Below are 27,761 nucleotides of genomic sequence, written 5' to 3'. Positions count from 1 at the left end.
GCAAGTGTGACAAAGGGGAGAGGGGGGGGGGGGTACGTGAGACTGTTTCGTCGTCCGTGTCTGTCGCGGGTGACGATGAACGGCCATGATCGACGACGACCAACTTTTTCAAAACTTTTTTTCGTAAAATCAAGATAACTCGTGATGTTTATAAGAAAACCCCTTATGTTTATACACTCAACCCCCGGTGGTTGGTCACTTTTTCGTTTGACACTTTTTTAGTTTGTACCCCGTTGGTTGGTCAAAGTCAAACTAAAAAGTGACGAACTGTCACTTTTTACACGGCGCTCACGCACACTATCAAAACAAGCGTTTAGTAGTTTGTGTGAACTCCGTTTAAAAGGGGTGTCAAACTAAAAAGTGACCCCGTTCGTTTGACAACAGTTGGTGTTAAAACATCGGGGTTTGAGTGTATATCAAAAATTTTTGTAATTGTCTGCTCTACATTTTTGTAGAACATTATTACACTCTAAAAAATAACCCTGCAAAGTTACAAAAAACACGAAATTTTAAAATGAAAAATTTTGTTCTAAATGAAAAAATGACCCTTCTGGGTCAATGTAGATTCGAAAAGTACATTAAATTTCCCTTAAAATGACATGTTCCAAATTTGTTTACAGTCGAGTAACGGAAAATGGGAGAGTTTTTAAAACTTTTTTGGGGTTTTTTTTTTTGATGAAAAATACGTTTTTTTAGGAATTCTGAGTACGCCATCAAATCGGGGTCTAATTTTACATAAAAGTCCCTTTGACACCAAATTTCTATCTCATCACCGTTTCAGGCTGCAAATTATTGAAAAACACCTTTTTTCGCATGTTCAAAAATTGAAATTTGAAATTTTTTCCAGATTTCGTGTGAGTTGGTAGAGAATTACCCATATGATTAAATCATCAGATTTTCGAAAAAATATTGATGGTGATTTCTATCACTATCACTACAACATTCAACAAAATAAAAAATTAAACAACCTGTAAAAATAAAAAAACTTTCTCGATTGAACTCCGAATTTAAAAATAATCCTGTTTATAAATCATGCTAAAATTGTACAAAAAAAAAGAAAGGTGGGGGGGTCTGACAAAACGTGACGTACTTTTCGTGGGAAGGTCCGATCCAGCGTGACAAAGTGTGACTAGGGGGGAGGGGGGGGTTTATTTTGGCCGATTTTAGCGTGACATACTTTATGGATGACGCCTATCTCGTGGCGGTGGAGCTTTTCGATACCTTTTTAACTTACCGGCAGTCGCGTACGTGTACTTTGTACACACTTTGTAACGGCACTTGTAAGCATCGCCAAAACACGCGACTTACCGAAAGTATTCGACAAAGTTTTATGAACACCAAAGAGGGATCGGGGCATTTTTCCGATATCGAGTAGGTTGGCGGGGTTTGGTTGGAATTACCTAAATGTTTACGCTTCGTTTAATGGCGACATTAAAATAATGAAAATAAAAGCTTAAAACAACTATTGTGATACATTTGAGATCAAAGAAACATGTTGTTTAATAGACATTTATTTCGAATAAAAGCACTTTAAAATAATCAACCAATAACATTGTTATTTTATTCTTATATAAGTAAGGTAAATGTGGAAACTCAAAAAAATTAAAACTATTTCAAATGAAAACATAAAAAAAAATTCCTGTATATATTTAATATCAATGAATTTAAATGCTGATTTGTTTACGAAAATCAATAGAGAACACGAGGTTTAAAATCTTAACACTACAATTCTATAGGCACACATTTTATTTCAAGAAGCACTTTCTGGACAAACATTTATAAGAATCAGTTTTGCTTTCGGTAGGTTAAAATTGGACACTTTTTCTTAACTTTGTATTGAGTACACTGATTTCCGTAAAGAGGAGGTTAAGTTCGCCGGTCACACTGGACGGTTACTGTAATGCAATTGAAATATTTTAATTGTTGGCATTTGGTAAGGAACTGAAATCCTTAGAATCCCCGGTATGATCGCTGCGCAATCAGGGCACTGAAGAGGTAGAGTGCTGAGACGATGATTCCCAGAATCTGAAAGTGAATTGATTTTTTAAAATGTTTAATTTTTTTGTTTAATTAAATATAAGTCATCTTACGGAGGCTGCCATGTAGGAATCCTTCAGGCTTGAGTGGTACCGCCCGTTAGTAACATCGACCAGCAGTATTATCGACGCGATCAGGTACAGCAGGAAGGCAATCGTGTGGTAGACCAGCTCGTAGATCGTCTTGGAGATGATTCCACCGGTGCTGAGCGATACCAGGCAGGACGCCAGCAGACAGAACGTCCCGATGAGGAAGGCCACGGCCATCAGCAGGAAGAACAGTTCCGGATTGCCGCTGGCGTAGACCGAGTGGTACCGCCGGAGGTACCACGACACGATTCCGACGTTGACGGCGCCGATGATCTGCGGGGAAGTAAGGTTGATTCGTTTTTAAGTCTTTTTTATGTGCTTATTTAGTGCTTGTGAACACTAAATGATGGTTTGGCAATCAAACATGTTTGCGGCTGTTCAGATTTATATTTCAACTTTAATTCAAACTTTAGTTTATTTCAAGGATCATTTAACAAGAATGGCACTAAAGATGTACAATGCTGTGTTGACAAAACCGAGAATCTGTAATTAAAATTGTCGTGTTTACAAATATAAATCTCCTAAAACAAATAAAAACTTCTTACAATAGCAACAGTGTGGTACATCACGTACTTGATCCCATACCAGCGATGGAGAAAGTGGTTCAACAGCAAAACTGATGCAATCAGGTAAAACACAAACCCAACCACATGGTAGATCAGTTCGAACACGGTTTGCGAGATGAGTTCACCCGATCGTAGGGTTACCAGGCTGGAGGCCAGCAGGCAGAATGTTAGCACAAAGAAAACGGCGGCCGTGAGGAGAAAGAACACTTGAGGATCGTACGCGTGGTACCAGCGGTATGGTACGGCTAGCATTACGACGTTGATGGCACCGAGAATCTAAAGAAACGGGTGTTTAAAAGAAGTTTTAACGAATGGTTAAAATTTCTTAAACATTCACTTACAACAGGCACCAAAATGCTTCCTTACTGTACACAACAGATGGAACATGCGAAAAATTGAAAGTTTGACAAAAGCCTAGTTCTACATTCTGTTCAGAAACTCATGTCGAACATGTTGCCACAAAATACTCATGCAAAAATGATTTCTATAAAATGCTCCATAAGAAATACTACTAAAAATGTACAAACGGTTAAGAAATACACCTTCGAAGTAGTAACAAAATTTGTTGATAAATCACCATCAGTCATCCATGAGACACTTTTGGTTTTCATCTTTCAACGATTTTTCTAATTTTTTATCAGCATGTTTTAATGAGCTTTTTGTTGCATTTTCTTTCTTTTAATGTGTTCTAACATTGACCAAAATATGAGATCGATCCGACATCTACAGCCAGCGTTTTTCAACTGTCTCATTGTAGACGCACTTGGCAGGAACAATGAGACAGGTGGGGAACAATGAGACACTCTACGAAAATCAACATTTTTCTAGTAAAACATCATATATTTGTATTGTTCCATTGCAGGTGACTTGCCTTGAACATTTTAGAGCAATTTTGCCAACATGAAACTTTATTAACAAAACAAATGAAACTTTATTAACAAAAGTTATACTAAAAAATATTAAAAATCCCTATATTTGTACCAAATAACTTTGTATTTTTGGTAAATTGAAGTCAAAACTCTATAAATATGCCAAAAATCACTTTTAACTCATGTTTTGAAAGAATTCCATAGATTTTGAAAAGTTTAATGAAGAAAAATTGAAGTGTCTCATTGTTACCCATGAGTTGAAATGAGTGGGGAACAATGAGACAGCCCTGGGTTCTGGGTATATTCTAAATTTTGGTCAAACCAAAGAATGGACATTGTAGCCCAACTCAATCCCTGTGGAACGTCGAAAGAAATTTGAAGAAATATTAGTTTTGGTGTAAAAGGCAGTCTACGAGCGAAAAAGTATTTTTTGTCCATAATTTACTTTTACACTCCAAAATCAAACATTTATAAATAACTCTTCAAGGGAGCGTCCATAACCAAAGCCACTATAATGGCAGACGTGTATCCAGTAGACACACCTATCCCCCAAATATGAACCTGATTGGTTGAAACTACGACTTGTGAGAGTCATTTTATCATTGTTCCCCGTGTCTCATTGATGACTACTCTACCCTACTCAATTGTCCCAACCCCAAATAGTCATCCCTGACTAGTGCGTCCAAGACCAGAATTCCCGGGTTTTTTTTCCAAAACCGGGAATTGAAAAAAAACATATTTTGTCTGTAAATGCAGATTTGGTTGTAGAATAAAAGACAAGTTGAATACACTCAAACCCCGATGGTTTGACACCAACTGTTGTCAAACGAACGGGTCACTTTTTAGTATGACACCTCTTTTACACGGAGTTCACACACACACTACCAAACGTTTGTTTTGATACTGCGCATGAGCACCGTGTAAAAAGTGACAGTTCGTCACTTTTTAGTTTGACTTTGACCATCCAACTAAAAAAGTGTCAAACGAAAAAGTGACGAACCACCGGAGGTTGAGTGTACTTAGTTAACGAGTTAATTCAAAACACTGAAATTTATATTCATTATATATCAGCATTAATTAGGCTTATTAGGGAACATTGTTGAAATTTAAAAAAAAAACCCAGCGCTTTAAAAAATTTATGTATTTTTTGAAAAAAAAAATCATGGGAATTCCCGGGATCCAAAAATATTTTTTCCCGTTTCCCGGGAAATTCAAAGCTCGGGAAAATTTGACGCCCTTTCCCTGACTAATTTAGGAAAAAAATGGTTTGAATAAAAATTTTGCTAATGTTTTAGTTAAATAGTTTGGATATTCTAAATAAAACTTATCTTAACTAATTTTGCTAACTTTTAACTCAAATAAATATATTACCGTCAACTGGGCCGAATCGGAACTACAGTCGGATTCGGGAAAGCAGTTTTAAGAGCACTTTAAAGTATCAAAATTTTAATCCAATGTACTTATTGTATTGTTCTGTGTCTAATCGAAAATAAACTTAATAAAAATATCCAAATACCAGGCAAAATCATTACTAAAAATGCTGTCTCAATTCACCCCAGGTGACCCGATTTGCCCCAGATGATGATACCGTAGAATTGCCAATTACACATATTGGAGCTTATTTAGCATAAATAAATAATCCCGGGAGTTCCTGGAGGACCCATAATAATCCAACATAGCGAAGGGTATCCATCGTGGTTCACTAAAGCTATCTGAAGCTACACCGATGGTTAATTCACCCATATAGACCTCCGTTGATCAGGTAGCTATCTAGGCCATGACATCCGGGAGTTCTTGGATACCCAGATTTGAGGATGGCCCATTATCAGTGTTTTGTGGATGACCCCTTATATAAATGATTCATTTAATTGTAAGTAAAATTAAAAAAGAAAATCCCATTTTACGCCAAAACCCCGGAATAACGCTCCTTCGATTTGCGCTCAAACCCCGAAATAACGCTCCCCCGAGTTGCACTCTTCTTCGGTTTGCGCCCCTCCTCAAAAAGAGCGCACACTTGAAAGATTGGTCTAAGTTTGTTTTTCATGCTAAACACTGCAAATATGAAACTTACCGGAAGTTCCGGATTACCGAAACTGTTGCCCCCGAATAAGCCCCTGGTGGATTGAAAAACCTTCTCCTCAAATCAAATTCAACCGGAAGCAACCCGCCGGTAAAATCTATTGCCGTAGTGCCCAGAACCCTCGCCAGAACTAGTTTTACAGATCGGAATAAAAAATTAGCCACCCTTACCTTTCATTTGCGGCCATAACATTTGAAATCGGTTAATTTCCATTTTTTGAGCGATTTCCTTCAACGTTCGACATTTCCAAATGTTGATCCAGCAAACAAAACAGCGCGCTGCTGACAGACCGCGGATGAACTTTTCTTTTGTTCTACAAGGGGAATTGGGGGTAACACGGTCTAATTGGCAAACATTGATGTTTTAAAATTTGGCCCTTCTAGTGCGTTTGAAAGGTCAAATTTGATGTAACAATGCCTAATTAACTGTAAAAATGAATTACATCGCATCAAAGTAGCGATATTTACGAAAAAATAATTATTTTTAGATTAAACCGAATGACGAAATGATCATTTAACCCCAATGCACCCCCGAATCTTTTTTCGCGGTGTTCATTCGCTCGCGCCAACTCGCGATCTCCGGGCGGTGAACTTTTCGCCCAATTTTGTCGCCGGCACTTTTCAATGAGAAGATTAATAATTATTGATTTTACTTGAACAGCAATTTTCAATTATTTTTTTTTACCAACTCTCCAAAATAAAGGAGAAAAGTCTCATGAGTTATAAAAAAAAATCAAAAAGTTCGTGTAAATCTTTGTCGAGACAAAATGATGCAGCAACATAATCAATACAGATTTTTTCCAGAGAAGACGCAGACACTGCTTAAGCAATGTGGCAACCGGGCGATACGCATGCAAGGGGGTGTGGCTGCCAATCCCCCGCGTGGACCAAAATCCCTACGCATGCTGCGCGACTCTCGCGCGTAAGCAAAAAGATCCGGCCTTTGGTTATGCAAAAATCACCCTTTTTTGCAGCTACAAAAAAACTTTTTCTTGGCATAACTTTAAAAGTACTTAATTAAACAGAATAAAATTTAATAGGGTCTTAGGGGACCCCAAAATGAACAGAATAAGGCGGATCCGGCCAAAATCGGTTCAGCCAGTTCTGAGATAATCGTGTGGAAAAAAAATCATGTCTACACACATCCCCACAGACATTTGTTCAGAATTTGATTCTGAGTCGATAGGTATACGTGAAGGTATATCTAGCAGTCGTATTTAAGAAGTTCATTTTTCGAGTGATTTTATAGCCTTGCCTCAGTGAGGTGAGGAAGGCAAAAACTAAAATTTAGAAGCATGTACGACAGAAAAATTTGCATCTGCACTTGAATAAAGAAATTGTGTTCGATATTCAAAACTATTATGCCAGCATTCAAAAACGCACGATTTAAGCTTGCTTTGAATTCAACAACGTATTATTCTTCTCCTTCTGTTCGATTGTAGCATAGCATAGCATAGCATAACGGGTCTGCACCACGCTGTAGGGGGTGCCACAATGGTCAATTCAATATTCTTAGACAATTTGATTGCTGCCCGGTACAACCAAGAATATCTAAGAACGTAAATTTCCACACTGTGCTCCAAGGCTACGCCCATACAGTCCCGTGGGGATGTGGGAGGGGATGTTTTTGTTGTTCACTAGTGGCAAAAGTGCAGGGAACCCATGCGACTTTTAAAAGTGAACGGAATATTTTTGGGAGGTTTGGAATGGGGGTTAGGGGAATTTCATCGGGCCGATGAAAATGGTTGAGTGCGTAATGTATTTAATGATTTGAATGTTTGTAAGCGTAAATGTGAGTCTGTAGTGTATTATCTAATAAGCATATAGTTTTGTAATAATGATAAATAATCTATCTATATATATAAAAAATTTCGACGGTTTTGTTCGAACGCGCATCAGTTGATAACGGAAAGTCGGATCGAGGTGCTCTTTGTTGCGTTGGGTTCGTATAAGCCCAAGGAAGGTTCTTACGGCAAAAAGTGACAACTGTGGCCACTCCCGAACCGATTCCGTAAAATCTGCAGATTGTATGGGAAAAGTTGCGTAAAATCAAATTTTGATCACAGGAGGCTTAATAAGCAAACAAGCAAAAAACGTCAAGAAACCAAAAAGGGCAGGACGAAGTTTGCCGGGTAAGGCTTGTAAATATAATAAATATAGTAAATAAAATAAATATAATAAATACAATCAAGATGATTCCAGGAAGCTGTAAAAAAAAGTTATTTAAAATATAAATGCTCCAGATGGTTTCCATGCTGTTTTAGAAAGTTTCGTTAATTTAAGCAATTTGATCATATATGGTATGAGGAGATGGTATACTACAGGAAAGGAATAGGATCAGGAATAATATGAACATTTAAATAAATCATATAGTGAGTAGACAAATTTACATGTAGACATTTGATTTAAAATAATTCCAGAAAGCTGTAAAAAATGAAAATAATTTTAAAACTAATACTTCAGATGGAAACACAAATAAAACAACAAAGACACAAGAATCCTAACACGCGGCTTCGCACCTTCCACATAATTCGACATGAACACGATTACGAATACAGCACAAAAAGAACGCCACAAAAATCCATCATCCCGGCGCTGCTGCTCACACGATACTGACGCGCAATAATATTCATTAGCACAATGACCCCCCTCACCGCATGCATGATATGAACACGATCACGAATACAGCACAAAAAGAACGCCAAAAAAATCCATCTTCTCGGCGCTGCTGCTCACACGACACTCATTCTTCTCCTTCTGTTCGATTGTCGAGATTTAATGAACATTTAATTTCTACTGTTAGTTTACCGCGCCATTATGAAAAATGAGAGAAAATTCAATATTTGCTTCAACACCGTTGACTTCGTTGGGATTTCCGTAGAGACAAGCTGGTATACTTTGGTTTTGATTTCCAGATCTTCTTCCGGTGGAGGTTTGGCCGGCGCGAATATGGTTAGGTGCCGAGAGGGCCTGGGTGATTGGTTCCAAACCTGCGCAATTTTTTGATAGATCAATCAGAATCGCTTTCTAGAGTTGTCAATACGATTCTCTTGAACAAGTTACACTGGCGATAAAAAAGGTTTTAACTTGGGTATCGTACTTATCATCCCTAATGCTCGTGATCTTCACTAGCAAATGATTTCAATACACTTTACTACACATTGTGAAAGTCTCGGTGTGGTAAATCTACCACGGTATCATGATACGGGATTTGCGGAGTTGCCTATTAGAACTTGTCAGAGTTAATTTTTTGACAATGTGCCCTGCGCTGAGAACAAAGGAACGAAATGAAGTTCAATGGTACGCGCCCGAAATGACAGTAAGATCGACAGAAAAGCAAGATAGGACATGACATAGAGTGTGTTTGGTGCTGACCCCGAAACTTCTGTAAACTGCAATCCTGGATCCAAACTCTCGCGTGGATACGGTAGCAACAGCTCGTCCAATCTCCATCACCAAGCATGGGTTTGCTGTCTTAGGAGGAGCGGTTCTCTACTCTGATCTTTTCAAGAGAATCGTAACAGAGCACGTCGAATGACCTCCATGTATTTGCAAGATTCTGAGGTTTGTCGGGATCCCCACTCGCGAATTCAGACAGAGTTGCAGTCGCAAAGACAGAGTTGCTGAACCGTTCAGACAGGGCGGCACCACGTAGCTCACCCTGATGCCCGGTAGCACCAGCTTCGCACAACCTTAGTGATCTTCAGTTCTGGAGCTTTTTCGGTCTTTGTGGAAGTGACTGGGCCCAGCTGTTGAAGGTCCTAACTCTCCAAGTACAATCAGCACCCAGATATTTCGAAGAACAAAGTATGCACAAAAACTGAAAAATCTCCGAATCATTAGACAAAATTACGATACCTTTGAAGCCCGAGACATGATATTGAGTATCGGTACAATTGACAACCTTGTCCGGGCCAATCAAAAGTGGTGACTCTAAAAGGAACGTTCAAAAGTGTGCCAAAGGGAATTTCGTCAAAAATCACTTTTTAGTGGTGATCCATCGGGATCAAGGCTAAAATTACATCTAAAAAGAACAATGGAGTAAAAAGGATCTATTAAACTGCTCCGAACTAATTTTGACGGACTTAGAAGAACTCACAAGCTGGGTTTAAATCACCAGGGTAAATGAAGGATTTGCTAAATTTCCTTCAAAAGTTTAAGCATTGTAGGTACTTGAAGTTCACATCCGTGTTAGGGAAGTGCTTTTGCGGTGAGCTATTTTGTGCATTTTATGTACTTAACGCTTTTTTGCTTACAAATTCTTTGCATTTTTAAACAATTTAAAACATTTAATTGTATCCATAGTTTAACTATCTAGCCAACATTGAAACTTTTATATATAATTGCTCAATAAATGCCAAACTGACTGGTGCTAAAACTGCGTCATTGTGGATTTGGTCCTCAAAGTTATCTGTAGGAAAAGCGTTAATTGTTTAAAATTTGAACTGAAATAAGTACTGTTTTTTGGTTTTAAGAACTCGCAAATAGATAAAAGTTTGTGTAAACTTTACGTAAGAGTAAAGACCTTCACGTAAGATTAGAAGACGAAATAAATTTAACGTTATCTTCTAGATGACAGTCAACGGATTGAAATCCCGTGACATGAGGAAAATCAGTAAGTATGTTAAACCCGTCAGCTTAGATATATGGACATAGCACGGCATTTTGAGATTTAACAATTCATGCGATATGAACAACATGTGTCAGGATAATATCTCAATTGAAAGAAACTTAACTTTCGTTATACATACATTGGGTTATTTATTGCTTGAAATAAAAAAACTCATCTTCTCAGTTAAAAAAATGTCATTTTCCATTCCGTTCCAATCCGTTCTAATTCAAATGCTTCGATAGGACCGTTTGGCGAGTATTGCGCTGAACAGATACAGCACTGAGACGATTACTCCCAAAATCTACAATAAACATAATATTTAGTGGCGAGTTTTCAAACTTCTTATTTAAAACCTTACAGACGTAGGCATGTAGGCACTCTGGTAGTCAGGTCTGTCCCAGTGTTGTACGGTCAGGTCCAATAAAAGCCCGGATGCAGTCAGGTATAGGATGGAAGCCACCGCATGATAAAATACTTCACAGAAATATTTCGAATTGGCTGTTTTAGTAACCAAACAGTAAGCCAGCAGGCAGAACGTTCCAATGCAAAACGTAATGACCGTCAGCATGAAAAACATTCGCCGATCGCCTAGTGTGAAATAGTAAGAATCCCAAAACACCAGTCCAAGTATCACTGCCCCGATGATCTGCAGATAAAAACAAAATTTAAAGTTGTACATTTGAATATTTTAAAGAGCCAATCAAGGGTCCTGATTTTTGGTTCAATGAACAGAAACCACTCACTGATCGCCTATCCATTCGTCGCCTATTCCAACCCGCTAGCATTCATGAGCGAATGATACTCGCAAGCAGCCAGCGAGTGGCCCGAACTGTTCACTCAGCGAACAAATACATCGTGAAAATATTTGCCTACTCCGTCGCTCGACGACACTCACACACTACCATGCTCAGCGAAGAGCCACTCTCACAAAATGCCAGCGCGGCAGTCTTTTTGTCTTCACGCCCTCAGTTTGCCATCAATTTGATTTTTTCTTGGTGGAAGTTTCTTTGAATGGTGTCTATAATGTTACGAAATCAAAATAAATGCACAATTTAAATGATACATTGATTTTAGGCAACCCAAATCAATGAGTTTAACGCAGCGCATCAGAGAAAAAATGTTTTCAGTTCAGAGTGATCGGTGACGTTCGGCCTGCCTGAGCCGTTCGGAGACTGAGCCGATCAGAGAGAGAAGGAGAGTAGAAGAGAGAGTGTTCGGGAGCGAATGGTGTGAAAGTGACAAACGGTAGGAATTCATCAGGGCAGTATCGCGTCGCCTGCTATTTGTGCTCGCGAATGGAGTGGTTGATTTTGAGCAATCAGGACCCTTGGAGCCAATTGAATTGAAATTTATGATTTAAGAACCACTAACACCATTCGCAGTGTAACACTTTGCATGCAATATTGTGTTCAAGTTGAGCAGCTGTCAAACTAACAAAACGTATCGCTTGATTCAGCAAGTGTGTTTGTGACATTGGCAAATAATTTTGTTAACTAATGCACAACAACTAGATTTGTCTAAGATGATTCCGTTGAAAGAGTATGGCATTGACGAGATAAAGCACCGAGTTGATCATCCCCAAAATCTGTAAGCAAAGTTTTGTTTACTTTACAGATTTTTTTTTAAATAATTAAAAGAGCTCACACAAGCCCCGGTGAAGGCACCTTTGTAGTTGGAGCTGTACACGTGTCGTCTCATACAGGCCAACATTACGGTCGACGCAATCAGATAGAGAACGAAAGCAACCGTACTGTAGATTAGTTCGAAAAAGGATTTTGAGATGATTTCACTGGCACTAGGGGAAACTAGACAGGAAGTCAGCAGACAAAACGTTCCAATCAGGAAGGTAACGGCTATCAGGAGGAAGACAATTTGCGAATCTGGTTGGCCTCGGTCACGAAAGTACCAGCAAACTATTCCGATGGTGAGGGCTCCGATTGTCTGAAAAGATAAGTAAATTTTATGATTTTTTATAACTTTTGAAAATATAAAATATTTTGCTTACTTAATAGTGGTTGCAGCAAGCAGGATCACGTTCTCATGCTTTCAGACATAAATCTTCTCTATAGTATGCAGATTTTAAGAAATATACAATAAAATACTTTATTTTAAAAATTCATATAAATATATTTAAGGCACACACATTAATATTAGTCGTTGTATAAAAAATGTAACACTTAGTTAGTGATGCTTAATGCGGGAAGTCATTCCGACTTTAGAATCCTCGATAGGATCGCTGAGCAAGGACGGCACTGAAGAGGTAGAGCGCCGATACGACTATTCCCAAGACCTGCAACAAGGTAAAGCATTTATCAATCATCTTGAAATAATTAGAAATTTGAAATGTGACGAGGCTTGGTGTGTGTCTCTGTCAGAGTTATTGAATGTACTGGTTGGTGTCATTACTACCGTCAAACTTATTTCAGACATGTTTAGTCAAAACTTCCACCAGCAAATTCATATAACACTGCCAAGACACAAACCCTCCAGAGCCTGTGGCCCAATCTCGTCAACCTACTTACCGCGGCGGCAATGTGCGAGTTCTTGTAGTTGGACCCGTACGAGTAGTCGGTGATGTGCACCAGCAGGATGATCGACGCAATCAGGTACAGCACGAAGGCCACCGTGTGGTAAAACAGTTCGTACGCGGTCTTGGAGATGATTCCACCGGTGCTGAGCGATACCAGACACGACGCCAGCAGACAGAACGTCCCGATGAGGAAGGCGACGGCCATCAGCAGGAAGAACACCTGCGGGTTGGCGGCGTAGTACGAGCGGAAGTGCCACGACACGAGGCCGACGTTGACGGCGCCGATTATCTGGGAAGGTGTAGGAGTTTTTTTGTTGGGTAAAATTAAAATTTGTCAGTGATGAAAGCAATGAAAATCCGCTAAAATGTACTTACTAACTAGCTTACACCGGGATGATGGACAAACACACATAAAACTACCACCATTATGGATTGAAATCGAAACTTTTAAATTAAAGTTATTGACACTCTCTGGTTGACGCCTTTGCTATGATTACTAAAGCTTAGAGTGGGTAATTGCGAAAAAAAATGCAACGCATTAAATCTAATAATTTAGTGGGGACACTCACTCAAAGCTTCGTTTAGCATTGAAGAGATATGAACCAAGGATAAGAAATAAGCATTTTTTATAGAACTGTCCCGCCCATGTGGATCAATCGGACCGCGCACTGGACTCACAATCCAGAGGTTGCTGGTTCGAATCCCGCGGTGGCCGCTCTAAATTTCTTTGTGTAAATATGGGTATTCGGCGCCGTCGCTCCGTGCCATACTTTCATACACTTAGGAGCCCAGGGCGGCGAAGTCCTTGTAGTTAAAAAGGAAGACACTAGTGGTTGGTACTAGTAATGGTGGCCGACAGCTATAAAGTCAACTTCGTTTTTTATAGAACTAGCTTGGAACGGATACTATTATCTCTGTGCTATTTTTTTGCTTCCATCAAGATATACAAATTTAAAGCTTATTTGGAGGATGGAGGAGAAAAGCGATAGTTAAAAAAAATACAGCCCAGACTCGATTATCCGAAGGGGCTATCCGAATATTGTTGAGAAGGCTCAATTTGAGCGGAGGCATGAGACACTTTGCACATTTTGTGATGAAACATGTGAACAATTTACAGTTTGATAGAAACCTAGTACTATGTTTTGTTCAGAATTTGTCGAACATTTTGCTACAAATAACTCATGAAAAGATTATTTATATAAAAAGTTATATAACAAATACTATTACAAAAATCAAAAAGGTGGGGTCCCCAGAAACACTTGCACCTAATTTTTTTTTAAATATTTAGGGGCCGAATAGTTTTTATTCAAAGTTTGTATGGAGATAAGGGCGGACTCAAGCTCAGCGAATTTTTTTGCCTGTTACATTACAAAAAGAATTTAAGAAAAACTTCATAGCCGTCATTTCGGCACCCATTTTGGTTTACAAGTGCGCAGATAATTTTTCAGCATTTTTGGGGTCATGTTGAGATCAACGATCTAAAATAAGACACAGAATAGTAGTTTATGCAACAAGGTGCAAATAGAGGTTTTTTTCAGCACGAGTCGTACATAAATATCACGAGTGATGGAAAAATCAAGTTTTGCAACGAGTTCCATACAACGTTTTTTGCAATTCCGAAAAACACCGAATTTTGCCAATGAATCGCTTAATTGAAAAAAATGTTGAAAAGTATAACTTTTCCTAACAAGTGCTGAAAAGTTCAACTTTTGAGCATCCATTTCAGTGCTGAAAATTGTTATGTTATTTTGTTAACACTCAAATGCTCGGGTAGTCATTTGACCCCTATTTTTTCTTAAAAATCTCATAACTTTTGGTAGAACTAACCAATTTGGATGCTTCCGGATGCAAAAGATCCAGACTTGTCTATATTTTGAACTGGCAGATGAGCCCGGAAATGGAAATTTTTCTCTCAATTCTCTCTTGTTTTTCACAAACGATGAACGTTTTGACCGAACGATGGTCATTTTGCTTCGTGCGTGTTTGGAATCTGAGTGAAAAAGATTATATGCCGAAGATCTCGGGTTCGACACTTTTTTTTATGGGTGATTTTTTTGGAGAATGAACCCACGAGTACTCGGCAAAGAAGAACATGAGAAAATCTCATGTTTTTTCATGAAATTTTATGAACAAATATCGTTTTTGAGCGAGCAAAATAAAAATCTTCAAAATATATGCCTTCTCGTTTGTAATCATAGTAGCCCATTTTTTGTGTTAAAAACGCTTATATACTAAGAATTTTGAAAATTCGTCACTTTTTGTTCACTAAAATGCATATATCTCGGCTTTGCGTGGACACAAATTGAATGTTAAAAAAAGCAAAATGATCCTCGTAAAATTTCCTATAAGCTGAATGCGTTAGTTTTGGCTGCAAAATTTTTTGGCTCGTTTTGGGGAGTGATTTTTGAAATTTTTTAGCTAAAAAATACAATTTTTTCTCCCTAAAACGCCCCGCCATGCTCAAACACAAGCTTTTATGGACCATGTCTGTACAGGCATTTGTTCAGGGGACATTAAACTATAACTTGAAGCCCACGGCGACCAAATTTGAATGATTTTAGTATGATTTGTACGCGCATTTCTGAAAAAAACTCGAAAAAAGCACTTTTTTCATTCAAGCTCCGCGCGCGAGTTGTAAACCATTTTTGGGAATTTTTTGTTGTATGAAAACATTGTTCCTGACATCCTAATCTATCATTCTAGGGGTGAGCACCAAAGATTTGACAACTTTTCATTTTTTTGGGACGCCCTAGTGGGTTATCCAAAGACGTCCAAAAATTACCCGTCATTTTACGTAAATGAACAAAGTTTGTAAACAAAACGAGATAAATAATATTAAGTGGTGCGTAAAATCAGATTCACAAAAAATCTTTAACTGATTGATTTTTTTTTAAAGTTCTGAAGCGATTATCCTTTGCGTGATTCGAAACTTTCTCCTCCCGGTCGTTAGCTTTTGATTTTCTGATTATCTAAAAAAAAGCATGATTTTTTTTTCGTCCAACCACCCCCTTTTGGCCCTTCATACGGCAGTAATTTGATGATGCTCCCTTTGAGTCTGAGCCACTGTAATTCTAGGCAACCGCTACATAGGTCACCCTTGTGGCCCTGTTGGTTATCACATCAAATCAAATCAAATCAAAATCTAAAAAAAAGCATGATTTCTAAATCAGGTTTCGACATGCACACGGAATATGTCTTGAGATTCTTCACCCCAAATATCAGCCAATTTGGTCCATCCAATCTCGAGATTTCGGGGCAACTGTAAGTCAACTCGGTGTTTCGAGATAAACGCTCAGAAAGTTTGACAGTTTCCAAAATGTCAAGGTTAAATTGTATGTTACAAACTTTATTCATAATTTACCTTCATGTTACTCTTGAAAGGGATTGAAAAACATATCTTTTAAATGGATTTAATGAATTTTATGTAGTGAGACATTTTGAGATTTTCTATATGTTTGTAACCCCATAGGTCATACGAAAACGAAAAACGAAAAACGAAACTATTGGCACTACGCCCCCCGGGGCATGGCCTTCCTCTAACGTGGGATTTCTGCTCCAGCGCCTCTGACGAGACAGGAGAAACCGGGACCGACGTTTTACTTCACCATCCGATAGAAGCTCAGTGGATAAGGCGGGAATCGAACCCGCGTCTCATAGCATCATCGGGATCGGCAGCCGAAGCCGCTACCCCTGCGCCACGAGACCCACCCACCATAGGTCATACACAAAAGCTGAATTTTGTTATGATCCAATCTCACCCTCCAGGGCCAATGTCACACTTGACGAAAATAATGTTATGGAATGACAACAAAGGTTGTTCACAGAACAACATTAACGGAAACGGAAACAATTTTTTTTGTGTTGATAGATAGGAATACCAGCAAGCTTAGTAAAAAAAATCACACCGGCATCGGTATGTGTTTGAATTTTATGATTAAATTTGGAAGAAGTTGATGAAATATAGCAGATAGAAAAGTGCGCGTGATTAATTCTAAATCGTCAAGTGCTTCTAGCGAATGGTATGGTTTCTAATGCATTGGAATTTATTTTATTGGATTTTTTTTTTAATGACAGTGAAAATGATGGAACTTCACATTTCCTTAAAACTAAGTGAAATCTTCAAAGCATCAGTTATAGAACAGCAATTCAAAGTCACAAAACTCTAAATGAGCTCAATTTGAGAGTTACTACTCACCAGCTGGGCCAGCTTGAGCAGTCCGGGGGTCGTTTTCAGATAGCCGGTGTTGAGCACGACATGCGAGGTGCTAGTGGTGGTGGTTGTTGTCCGCGTTATGACGACTGCGTGCGACATCTTGACGGCTCAAGCAGAAACTACGGGCGGTGCTGGTGGTGAATTTGGTAGGCTGAAACGAAAATAAAAGTGGTGAAAATTTGTGAGTTTATGGAGAGTTGAGAATGGACGATCTGCAGAACTTCGTCAGAATCACGGTCGGTGGCGGAATTTCTTCGAATGTGGGAAAATAAATATTTAGGTCAACTTCATGAATGAGTGTGCGTTCTCAGCGGGATTGGAATATGAACGGTGACGTCATGAAGAAAATATTTAATTAAAATCAGTCCAATTTATGAAGAGCTCAATGATACTGGACAAAATAAATTTAAAAGGATTCAAAAGAATTTGAACAAACAAAAACAAAAGAATGACAACATAGCCTCAAAATAAAAACAAAACGATGACTTAATCCACATCAAGAATAACAGATTGCCGGAAGTTAAAGTTGCCAGCCGGCAGAAGGTCAATAACAGGTTGTCCTCTGCTGCATGCCGTTCAAGTTAAGTGACGGAATGTTTCGTTTGCCAGACGATTCGTCACTGAGCTGCACTTTACGTTCAGTAATCCATGACGACGACGATGTCACACCTGAATGAACTGTAGAGGTGCAGAGGTTCATTCATACGCTGCTTGGAATTGGAATTCATTCTGCAAATATTTGGATTCACCGCAGCCTTCTTCGATACAAACAACAAAAATATCCAGCGAAGCACGTGTTATTGAAATCAACGCGTGCTTCGCGGTAAACCGTCCTTTTAAGGACATGTTGGTCAAGGTGGTCCGGCAAATTCATTCAACACAAACGCACAGCCGGTGAGTGTGGCCATTTTGGCGCCCGTTGGGAGATTGTTTCAGTGCGTGGTGCAGACGTTCGTTTGGGTCGTCTGGAGATGGTGCGCAGACGATAAGGGTGAAATTTGTATGATGAATGGGTGGAATAATTAATTAACATGGAAGGCCCTGGAAATTGGCCCGTCAAAATTAATTCATAATTGTTGATTGTCTGCACTGTTTTAAACTTCTTTTAAACTTTGATGGTTTATGAAAGTTTCGAATGGACGTTTAAAGCATAATTTCTTTAAATGAGTCTTAGATAGATATTTAGCAAAACTTTGTAAACTTTAGTTTATACAGTCTTCAGAACACGCCTATTCTATAGCATATGATCAACACAAACATAAATTAACACATTTACAATTCTCGAAAGTAAACAAAAGGAGTGCATTTTTCTTTTTTCAATTATGTTCAAAGTGTTTTTGAGAAATTGGGTCCTAAAATTGGGTCCTAAAATGAAGCTTAGATTGCTGATATTATTGTTTACAGCGATAAAGCTTATTTTTCTGAGTACAATGGCCCTTCGAACGACCTCAAAGGATTTAAAATTGATTTTAAATTCAATTTTTAAAAATTAACTTCGCGGCCCTTCTTGACAGAAAACTATACTTGACAGCTCGTTCCAACGGAACCATATGTAGTTGATCTATCGAAAAAATGTTGTCTTGCCAATATTTGTTTTTGCATTAAAATGAAAAAAGTGATCAGAAATGGTTTTTAATGGTTTTTTTTATTGTTGTACATAAAAAATTTACATAGGGCTTGAGTACCCAATTCTATACAAAATCGGTCGGTTTTATGAAATTTCTATTGTAGTATTTTTTTTTTTGCTTAACCATTTTAGGGGTCCAAAGAAGGCATTTCGTCCATACAAATCTCTTTTAATGTTGGTTAAAATTTTATTTAAAGTAAAGTGCCCCTCTTCAAGGCCAAGGGGTGTGCAAAAGAAACAAAATTTCAAGCTTTAATTTCAAACTTCTGAAACTAAAAGTATCACAAAATGCTTTAAACATAATAACAATCATGTTACTTTCAAAAATTTACAAAATATCAATGAATTTATACAAATACTTTTTTTTTTCTCTACTTTCACGTTTACGTTTTTTAAGTTCAATTAGGCCGTTGCAAATATGTTTTAAAGAAAATAAAAAATAAAAAAAGTAAAAAAAATTAAATTAAAGGCCGCGGTTTCAGACCGGGCCGTGGCTTAATGGCTACGGCTCCCGCCTCATAAGCGGAAGGTTCAGGGTTCGATTCCCGACCGGTCTTCTTGAAATTTTTCGACTTTAATTGAACTTTGAATATGAACAAAAACCGTACGGATTCAGGTGAGATTCGAACTCACACCTTTGGATTGGTAGTCAGATGCTCTAGCCATTTGACCGCCGAGGGGTTGACACCCCTTGCGTGAATTAATCCGTAGTGGTGAATTAATGTCACAAGGTCATTTACTATACAATACAACAATCCCTTCCCCAACGATTCCCCTACACACCACACACCATTATAATCTATAAATAACTCGAACCGGTTGGTACGGTATGTCCCCGGCTTCTTCTTCTTCCCCTGATTATTCTATGAAATGTGGGCTCCGTTCATAGAATCTGTCTCATGCGGTTAATGCAACGCAGTAGGCAGGGCCGCTTTAATGAGTGCAATACACTTCGGGGGTTCTCGAAAGTACTGCAATCATTAATAATGACAAGAAGGAACTTGAGGCGTAATCTAACCATAAGTTCTTCCCGGATGCTTTCTTCGGACTGGCTGCGCTTGTGTTCGATTAGCTTAGATTAGGTTAGATTAGATTAAATTACAGGCCACGGTTTCAACATTTGAATGAAAAAGGTGTTTTAAAATGCATTACACATCTGTCCAGTTGTTTTGCAATCATAAGTTTCCAAAATTTCTACTGTTGTCAAACGAACGGGGTCACTTTTTAGTTTGACACCCCTTTTACACGGAGTTCACACACACTACCAAACGTTTGTTTTGATAGTGTACGTGAGCGCCGTATAAAAAGTGACAGTTCGTCACTTTTAAGTTTGACTTTGACCAACCCAAGTAACATTTTAGGCTTTATCAAAGCTGTCACAACCGCTATAAAACCTATCAGCCAAAACCAACATTAAAACCCCTTAGTCGTAACAAACTCCCCAGAACCTTGATAAACCCCACTTAAAACCCAAAAGGACCTCCGCAAAAGGTTGTTACGGCCTATTTATAAAACCTACATAGGAGTTCAAGGCTTTACAACTGAATCCTAACAACATCCTCAAAGCTTTGATAAAACCTTTGTTAAAACCTAGTCAGGAGTTATGGAAAAATGACATTTCATACGTCTTCAAACGTCTTATGCCAAATAGGTTTTATTTTGGCAAAAATAAGTCTTCGTCTTGCCAAATGAAATTATGGAGATGGTTGTCAAAATGGCGATGATAAATAATAGATATTAGAGCTAATCCAAATAATTTAAAAGCTTATTTCTCACAATTGATGGCTCAAATTCAGCTGCGGTTGAAATTTTATTGATAAATGTAGGGGAGATAGAGCCAAAAAATTCAACTCGCTTCATCAAAAATCAATATTTTGTAATCATAGTGTTTAATGTTAAAAAATATTTAATTGCAATTCATTGAAAAAAATGTTCAAAATATTTTTAAACATCTATCGCTATATAAATCATACCAGAAATTCAGCATAAATGTGTGTTTTCATCAAATTTAAATAAAATTTTTCAGTTTTCTATTTTTTCAACCAAGATGGCGGTCAATCATATTCAATCAGAGCACGCGTCTAGTGCCATATTTATGCACTGCTATTTGGCCGCGATAAATGCTCTTTAAGGAGCTTATGGTTTTAAGTGAGCTTTTTACATGCCTAATGGCACTTGACAGCTACAACACCCTAGGTTTTAACAAAGCATGCGATAAAACCGTTTGGCATGACATTGCCATCTGGTTTTCAAGCCTCTGTTAAAACTTTCATAAAACCTTATTAAAAGCCAGTCGGCTTTTATTTAAACCCGGTTTTATGTCCGAGGCATAAAACCCTGTTAGAACCTATTAATTAGCTCTTGCTTGTTGGTTGCGGTGAATGCCCAAATAAAACTATTAGGCAATCAAGATGCTACAATAAACCCTTAATAAAACTTGGTGGTGGCTAGTTGGTTTAAAAATGTTACTTGGGAACCAACGGGGTACAAACTAAAAAAGTGTCAAACGAATAAGTGACCAACCACCGGGGGTTGAGTGTATTGACGAAAATTTTATTTCTTCGAGAAAAAAAAGTTTTTGCGGTGATGTACATTGGAATTCCATAAAAGTTCAAAATATTTTTAAACGAGCCCAAACATGCTAAATATGATTATCAATGCAGAATTGGGCATTTTAGGTTGTTTTCAGTTGATTAGACTTCTATTTCCATTGAAATTTTAAAGTTTTTTGAGAAATATATTTTTTGCCCCCTGATTTTCTGGACCAATTTTGAAGGGTGGGGGGGGGGGGGGGCGACATAAGCTTTGAAAAATATTTGCAACGGCCTTAATTACTGGAAATGTAAGTTAAATCAGCTGAAATCAATTTATATCTCCTGCGTTGAAAATAATTATTTAAATGTTTGAGTTTTTTAGAAAATCTTTTGAATTTCAGTGAATTTTAGATGTTCAAAACCGCAAAGGTTTTTTTTTACAAAAATATTTTATGCCAGATCTTACATTTTTTTAAACTCATGATTGCATATCAACGGTACGGGTGAATAATGCGTTTGCCAATAGTTTTTTCGTTGAAATGTTAATTTTCTGGCTTGTAATTTCAATTATTACTTTTTTATTTTATTTTTTTTCCTTTTTGTGAATATTTCCCTCAAAAAGTTTAATTTTCAAAACCTTTTTTTTATAGTTTAGTGAACCAGAAAAGGCAATATGGTATGATTTTTTTTTAATTTTTTTTGTCATGTTACAGAAATGTTAAAAATGTAGTCTTAAAAAATCAAAAATCATTTTTAAAGGCCCAACAAATTTAAAGTACTTTATCTATTTTGATTAAAAAAAAACCTTTATTATGTTATAGCCATAAAGAGGTAAAATAAAGGTAAAAAAGTATCATTATTATTTTTTACACAGTGTTGAATTAGGTTTAAGTCCATTTCCAAAAATATTGTGTTAGAATAAAACAAAATTTAATTCTTTTATTAAAACTATTAGTCCGATTCTCAATGTTAATAAATCGGTGAAAATATATACTTGAAAATACAGAAGAGGTATAATATAAGAAGTATAAAAAATACTTTGGGGTAAATTTATAACTGAAAATTCGAATCATCTCGGTTCCAGTTCAAAACGACGATCATGGAAATTTGTAATTCAGTCTTTACCTAATAGTGACAAAAAGTCTAAAAATCTGGTAAAACAATTCGCAAACACTTCATAACCAAACAGTTTATTATCATTTCTGATGAATTTGGGTGATTCAAAGTGACATTAACAAAAAAATATCTTAAGCATCATCAATCCTTATCAAGGCACTGCAATCACCAATTCACACCAGGATGAGTCACTCAGTTTTCCAACTTCTCAAGCGCCACTGCCACCGTAGTCTACCATCTTGTGGGTGTGTACTGTTGCTACTGCTGCTGCACACTCAAAAAAACAACATCTACTAAGAACTTCCACCGCGAAATACACGGCACGCCATCACCGTGTTTAAAAATAGCCAACTCCACCAAACAACCGACCCGACTCAGGTCTGACATCATCCCCCGACACTGCGTTCGTACAAAACTGTATGTAAACCATGTTCTTCTCTCCAACCTTCTCCCCTTGAACTGCGTTAAAGTGTTACTAAAATCACACGGACACACACACAGTTACAACCAAGTGAGATTTGGGTCATGAAAATCTTGGAAATCTGATCGCCATTGTGATTTGCGATGGGCAACACCTTGTCGAAATGTTACGAATTTGACAGTTTAAAAAAAAACTATAATATAAACAGAATCAAATTAATATTACAGCTTACTAACGAGGTTCAACCTAAAAATTCTTTTAAATTGTGTCTAACTACCAAGCTTAGTTGCAAAAAAAAACAAACTTTATTTGACTTATTTTTGATTAAGTGATTAGACTGCACATCTTGTCGAGCACTAATTGGAATGTTCTGTTTCAAGTGTACGCTGTACCTTTCACAACAGATAAGAAATTGTCACTTTCGCTGCCGGCGAAGTACAGTGTGATTTACTGATAAAAATAGCGGTTATAATTTTCCAATTGACATATTTTTTTTCTAAGATTTCACTTTTTTGTCCGTTTTGTCAGTTTTTTTTAAAAAGTTCGATATATTTCATTTTATCACTTCTTAATTCACTGTCAATAATTTCACAAAATTATTTGTTTTGAACAAAATTGTATCAAATCACACATTTTCTCCCTAAAAAACACACCTTACTTTTAATCCAAGGGGGCCACGCTTGGCTGCGATTCTTTCCAAGACACACGTGCAGGGGTAGGTCAAAGGGGGGTCTCCTCTGTAGTAGGCGTGGGATTCACGACACCGGAACGAAATTTGAACAAAAATGCGCGCGCGATACGCAAAACCAGACAGGAAAAAACACTCCCGAACGAGCGGAACGGCCAACTGAGACTGACTGAGAGCCGGTGACCGAACGATTCTGCTGGGTGCTAAAATATTGGCTACTTGATGCTTGCAGCTATGGTGGTAGTGGATGCAACTTGATTAACCCTTGGAATAGCAATTTTACTGAATATCAACAAAAAGCTTTAACAAAATTAAAAATCTTTAAGTGCACAAATATCATTCTTGCAATCACTACATAACATTTGAATAATTACTTAAAAATTGCTTAAGATCTGAAGAATATTTGAATGAAAATGCCATTTAGAACAATTAAAAAAAATCAAATCAATCTGCATCAAATAAAACAACAAAGTGACAAAAATACTACAACAACATAGATGGCGTTGAGGGTTAATGAACACGTCTGGATACGCGAAATAAAATGATTCAACTGGTAACACATACTATGATCGCACAAGCTTGTTGATACTCTCTGTAGTATAGTATGCTACTTCCATACAAAGTTTTTTTTCACGAGCTGAAGGAGAATAGCCACTGAATGAAATAAGTTTAATTTACAACCTGCTGCCTGCGATGGGGCTTGCGCGTGCGTTTGACCTGGGGGGAAATGATAGGGTTGATTACATTTATATCGAATAATATTTAGCTAAATATCTGTGTTGATAAAATAATACAAAGATCAGGTTAGTTTTGACATGACTTCGTGTATTTTTTTATAACTCCTCTTCTTATTGGATAATTCTCTACCAACTCACACGAAATCGGGAAAAGTTGCCCCGACCCCTCTTCGATTTGCGTGAAACTTTGTCCTAAGGAGTAACTTTTGTCCCTGATCACGAATCCGAGGTCCGTTTTTTGATATCTCGTGACGGAGGGGCGGTACGACCCCTTCCATTTTTGAACATGCGAAAAAAAAGATGTTTTTCAATAATTTTCAGCCTCAAACGGTGATGAGATAGAAATTTGGAGTCAAAGGGACTTTTATGAAACGACGCCTATTTTTCATCGAAAAAGCACTAAAAAAGTTTTAAAAATTCTCCCATTTTCCGTTACTCGACTTCAAATTTTTTTGGAACATGTCATTTTAACGGTGCACATCAACCAGAGCTTTTGCACCCTAATTTTTGTTATAGACATTTTAGTATCTTCAAAACTACGGGTACAATCGAAATATTTTTATATTCATCCCCTAAAGTACTGTCCACCAAGTAATTTACAGCAAAGTTTCATAAATTTTACAATCCCGTAGTTGCAGGATTGGGTCCGTAAGTTTGACATTTTTGGTATAAGAAGACAACAACTTCCCTCGTTGCTGTGCACCCTTAAGGGAAATTTAATGTTTTTCGAATCTACATTGACCCAGAAGGGATATTTTTTCACTTAGAAATTTTTTTTTTCCATTTTAAAATTTCGTGTTTTTTCAACTTTGCAGGGATATTTTTTAGAGTGTAAAAATGTTCTACAAAGTTGTAGAGCGAAAATAACAAAAAAAATGATATATAAACATAGATGTTTGCTTATAAACATCACGAGTAATCGCGATTTTACGAAAAAAAAGTTTTGAAAAAGTTAATTTTTGCGTTTCTCTTTGTTTCGTCGTCCATCTCTGTTGTCATGAATGGCCATGATCGACGACGACCAACGTTTTCAAAACTTTTTTTCGTAAAATCACGATAACTCGTGATGTTTACAAGCAAACCCGTTATGTTTATATGTCAAAACTTTTGTAATTGTCTGCTCTACAACTTTGTAGAACATTGTTATACTCTAAAAAAAAACCCTGCAAAGTTAGAAAAAACACGAAATTTTAAAATGAAAAATGTTGTTCTAAATAAAAAAAAACCCTTCTGGGTCAATGTAGATTCGAAAAGTACATTAAATTTTCCTTAAAATGACATGTTCCAATTTTTTTACAGACGAGTGTTTTTTTTACTTTTTTAGTGTTTTTTTCGAAAAATTGAAATTTCAAGCTATGGTCTCAACATTTGAATTAAAAAAGTGTTTTAAAATGCATTTTACACTTGCCCAGTTGTTTTGCAATCATTAGTTTTCAAAATATGCAAGTATTGAAGAGATTTTTTTTTCGCCGAAACAATTTTTTTTTCGGTGCTGTACATTGGATTTTCACAAAAATTTAAAATATTTTTGATCGATCCCAGACATGCTAAATATGATTTTAAATGCAGCAAAATGCATTTCTAATTGTTTTCAGTTGGTTAGACTTCTATTTCCCTTAAAATTTTGAAGTTCTTTTTTAAATTTTTTTTTGCCCCCTGATTTTTCGGACCGATTTTAAAGGGGGGGGGGGGCGACATAGACTTAGAAAAATATTTGCAACGGCCTAAGTTAAACAGTTTATATCTTAAACATATTGACTTACATAAATTCATTTGCTCTTCTGGGGAGCGTTCCTTTATTACGTAACGCAGTCAGGGCGGGGGGAGAGTGTGTCAGAATCTGTTACGAAAGCAGGCGGAGGGGGGGGGGTATGCTGAAAATGTCTGTTACGTAACGCAAAAATTTCTATAAGCACTCATACAAATTATAATATACAGTATGTAAAATAAATATTTACACCCCTTGGGCACTATGCACATTTTGTGATGAAACATGTAAACAATTTAATGTTGACAGAAACCTAGTACTACGTTTTGTTCAGAAACTCATGCCGAACATTTTGCTACAAAAATCTCATGAAATATGATTTCTATACAAAGTTATATAACAAATAATATTACAAAAATCAAAAAAGGTGCAAAAAAAGTGTGTACCGTAATTTGGGGTCAATCGGGACACATGGGGCGAATTGGGACAGCAGTTTTTACCATGTTGGAGCACAATATTTTGATTTTTCTGGTTGGTTTCGGTTAGAACAGACTCTGGCCAACAAAATGTGTACATCCATTTCCAAATTTAAAAACTTTAAGTGCTCTAAAAACTGCTGTCCCTATTCAGACTGTAGTCCCGATTCACCCCAGATTACGGTACACCTTTTCAAAAATTAACATAAATACAGCTATTTGTTGACAAATCACCATAAATCCAGTCTCTCAACTCCAAATAGGCATCCTTGACTGATTAAAAAAATAATTTGTTACTAACTTCTTAGTAAAAAAGTTTTTATAATTCGGAAATTCTATATAAAACTTATCTAAACTTAATTTTGCAAACTTTTAATTCAATTAAATGTCAATATATTACCATAGAATTGCTATATAAACATTTAGGGGTGGGTATAGCACCGTTTTGGGAGTCTTTGTATCTATAGAATAGATTTGATACGCAAACATCTAGGCGTTTTATAAAACCCACGTTTTAAAATACCTGAGCAAAAAGTAAGTTTGATCCACGAGAACAAAAATTAAGAAAGTTACATTTTTGGCAGGTTGCTCAAACGAAACCATAACAACGTTTTTACCTAGGTATTTAAAAACGTGGGTTTTATAGAAAACCTAGATGTTTGGGTATCAAAAGATCGGAAATTTTATGCCCTTTCCGATGCTGCATAGGTTGACTTGAGAATAGTGGACCGGTTCAGATGCCGGCGGATTTTACGACGACGTAATTCCGGGTTGATTCCGGGTTGGTACGAAATTCCAACGAAAAATCTATTTTTTAGATACAAAAACCCCCAAAACGGTGTTATACCCACTCCAAAATGCTTGTTTAGCAATTCTATGGTAATATATTGACATTAAGCTAAATTAAAAGTTTGAACAATTAAGTTTAGATAAGTTTTATATAGAAATTCCAGAGTTATATAAACTCTTATACTAAGTAGTTAGAAAACTTTATATTCAATCCAAATTATTGTATTAATCAGTCAAGGATGCCTATTTGGGGTTCGGAGACTGGATTTATGGTGATTTGTTAACAAATAACTTTATTTATGTTAATTTTTCGAAAGGTGTACAAACTTTTTTTGCACTTTTTTTTATATTTGTAGTAGTATTTGTTATATAAGTTTTTATAGAAATCATCTTTTCATGAGCTTTTTGTAGCAAAATGTTCGGCATGAGTTTCTTAACAAAACGTAGTACTAGGTTTCTGTCAAACTTTAAATTGTTTAAATTTTTCATCACAAAATGTGCATCGTTACAATTTGTTACGAAGGGGGGGAGGGGGGTTCAAAAATCCTAAATTTTGCGTTACGTAATAAAAGAATGCTCCCCTGGCTGCTAATTTAGGATTATATTCTTATATCTCATGATAGTATTTCAGTGTAAATAATATTTTGGGTTTACTTTAGCACACCTCCAA

At 37.0% G+C, this 27,761-nt stretch overlaps 2 protein-coding genes across 4 annotated transcripts; both read right to left on the bottom strand.

Annotated features, from left to right (window-relative positions):
- Positions 1-1,495: 1,495 nt before the first annotated feature.
- On the bottom strand, positions 1,496-23,570 carry LOC120412825 (uncharacterized). 3 transcript variants are annotated; one of them, XM_039573443.2, is made up of 4 exons: positions 23,347-23,562; positions 16,978-17,146; positions 2,091-2,399; positions 1,496-2,025 (listed from the first exon to the last, which is right to left on the bottom strand). In XM_039573443.2, exons 2-4 carry the CDS (start codon positions 17,092-17,094, stop codon positions 1,951-1,953), a joined length of 501 nt encoding a protein of 166 aa, XP_039429377.1. In that variant the 5' UTR covers positions 17,095-17,146; positions 23,347-23,562; the 3' UTR covers positions 1,496-1,950. The 3 variants fall into 3 exon arrangements, with proteins under 3 accessions (XP_039429377.1, XP_052562305.1, XP_052562304.1); XM_052706345.1 differs by lacking the exons at positions 1,496-2,025; positions 2,091-2,399 and adding exons at positions 7,872-10,553; positions 10,611-10,898 and having other exon boundaries at positions 23,347-23,570; XM_052706344.1 differs by lacking the exons at positions 1,496-2,025; positions 2,091-2,399 and adding exons at positions 12,330-12,542; positions 12,775-13,071 and having other exon boundaries at positions 23,347-23,561.
- On the bottom strand, positions 2,504-4,430 carry LOC120412847 (uncharacterized). Its single transcript, XM_039573473.2, has 2 exons — positions 2,672-4,430; positions 2,504-2,609 (listed from the first exon to the last, which is right to left on the bottom strand). The coding sequence occupies exons 1-2, from the start codon at positions 2,942-2,944 to the stop codon at positions 2,553-2,555; spliced, it is 330 nt and encodes a 109-aa protein (XP_039429407.1). The 5' UTR covers positions 2,945-4,430; the 3' UTR covers positions 2,504-2,552.
- Positions 23,571-27,761: the final 4,191 nt, after the last annotated feature.

Source organism: Culex pipiens, chromosome 1, assembly GCF_016801865.2.
Source record: "Culex pipiens pallens isolate TS chromosome 1, TS_CPP_V2, whole genome shotgun sequence".
Taxonomy (NCBI): Eukaryota; Metazoa; Arthropoda; class Insecta; order Diptera; family Culicidae; genus Culex; species Culex pipiens.
Note: the sequence above shows the minus strand (reverse complement) of the source record. Positions and strands in the feature narration are given on the sequence as shown.